This window comes from Pteropus alecto, unplaced genomic scaffold, assembly GCF_000325575.1.
Source record: "Pteropus alecto unplaced genomic scaffold, ASM32557v1 scaffold67, whole genome shotgun sequence".
Lineage (NCBI taxonomy): Eukaryota > Metazoa > Chordata > Mammalia > Chiroptera > Pteropodidae > Pteropus > Pteropus alecto.
Window position 1 is genome coordinate 9,800,106 of NW_006441061.1, and position 1,603 is coordinate 9,801,708.

The 1,603-nt window shown below is 65.3% G+C and overlaps 1 protein-coding gene across 3 annotated transcripts in view; it reads right to left on the reverse strand.

Moving 5' to 3' along the window:
* ABCA2 (ATP binding cassette subfamily A member 2) overlaps positions 1-1,603 on the reverse strand; it is a 20,892-nt gene that overhangs the window by 1,997 nt on the left and 17,292 nt on the right. For all 3 annotated transcript variants that reach the window (XM_025051155.1, XM_015594228.2, XM_015594227.2), the window contains 6 exons: positions 1,317-1,449; positions 1,111-1,228; positions 635-813; positions 415-556; positions 203-337; positions 23-126 (listed from right to left, as the gene is read on the reverse strand). In XM_025051155.1, the coding sequence (XP_024906923.1) occupies positions 23-126; positions 203-337; positions 415-556; positions 635-813; positions 1,111-1,228; positions 1,317-1,449 (811 nt within the window). The remainder of the gene's footprint in view (positions 1-22; positions 127-202; positions 338-414; positions 557-634; positions 814-1,110; positions 1,229-1,316; positions 1,450-1,603) is intronic.

A 1,603-nucleotide genomic window follows, 5' to 3' on the forward strand; every position in this document is an offset into this window, starting at 1 on the left:
TGGGGGGGGCAGGCGTCTGCACCTGTGTGATGTCAGCACCACTGAACGCCCTGTCTTTATGAGATCCAGGATGAGGTTCCAGAGAAAGCGCCGGGCCTTGGGGTCCATGCCGGTGGTGGGCTCGTCCTGGGGGCGGTGCCAGGCTTAGCTGTTGCACCCTGCTCCCCACCTGGCCCCCCGGCCACCTCCTGCCTGGGCTCACCAGGAAGATAAAGGCGGGGTACCCGATGAGGGCAATGGCTGTAGAAAGCTTCCTCTTGTTGCCTCCGCTGTAGGTGCCAGCCGGCTTGTCGGCATACTTGGTCAGCTCCAGCTTCTCCAGGGCCCACTTCACCACCTGGGGCGAGAGCAGACGTCAGGGGTGCACCTTCCCGCCCAGCCCTCCCACGACACCCCAGCCCCCACGACCCTCACCTGGGCCTCGTCCTTCCACGGGATGCCGCGGAGCCTAGTGTATAGCTGCAGGTGCTCACGGGCTGTGAGCTCGTCAAACAGGGCATCAAACTGCGGGCAGTAGCCCAGGCTCTGCTGCACCTGGAGCAGCTCCTTGAGTACACTGGGGACGCAGCACCATCAGCACCGGGGTGCAGTCACCCCGCCCGCCCCGGACCCACCCGGGCCCGCACGCCCGCACCTGTGCCCGTTGACGAAGGCTTCGCCCCCCGTCGTGCTCTCGTCACCCGTTAGCATCTTGAAGGTGCTGGTCTTGCCCGCACCATTGACACCCAGCAGGCCGAAGCACTCGCCTGGACGCACACCCAGGCACAAGCGGTCCACTGCCAGGATACTGCCGATCTTCCGTGACTTGTACACCTGACGGAGGTGAGAGGCCACCTACTCAGCGGAGCAGCACAGCAGGATGGCAGGCGCCAGAGCCAGGCCTCCCCACTGGCCCACTCACCTTAAACCACATCCCCATCCCTGCCCTGCCTTTGCTCAGAGCGGCTCCCACCCAGGCCCCGCCCACCCTTCACCACGCCCCCAATTGGTCCGCCCACCCTGACCACACCCTTCCCGGCCACACCTCACACTCGACCACACCCTCGGAGCCCTGAGCCACGCCCCTACCCTCCCTCTCCACTTGGCTCTTCCCACATGCCCGAGGCCCACCTTGGTCAGGTTCTCAATTTTGACCATGTCATTGTCCGCGTCCCCCCGCAGCACTCGCTGCCGCTCGCTGGCCACGTCCACATCGTCCTCCACGGGTTTGGTGGACACTGGCATGCGCCTGGGGGGACAGCGTGGGTGGTGTTCGCCCGGCCGCCAGCCCCGGCACCTCGAGGCGCTCCCACTGGCTCGCCCGGCCCCACACTCACTGTGGCTGCCGCAGGAAGTTGTACTGGCACATGATGGTGAGGAAGAAGCCCACGAAGCCCTCTACCGTCATGGCCACCAGTCCCCTGGTGACAATGTCCCACTCGAATGGGGACTTCATCTTGTCAAACTGGCCTGTAGGGCAGCTGACTCAGAGCCTATACCTGGGGCCACGTGAGGCCCCATTTGTCCCCCACAACTGGATGACCCAATCCCTGGGACCAAGCATGACCCCCTGTGTCTTCCCCACCCAGAGGCGCATGCTAACCCCGCCCCCACCCCGAGGTCC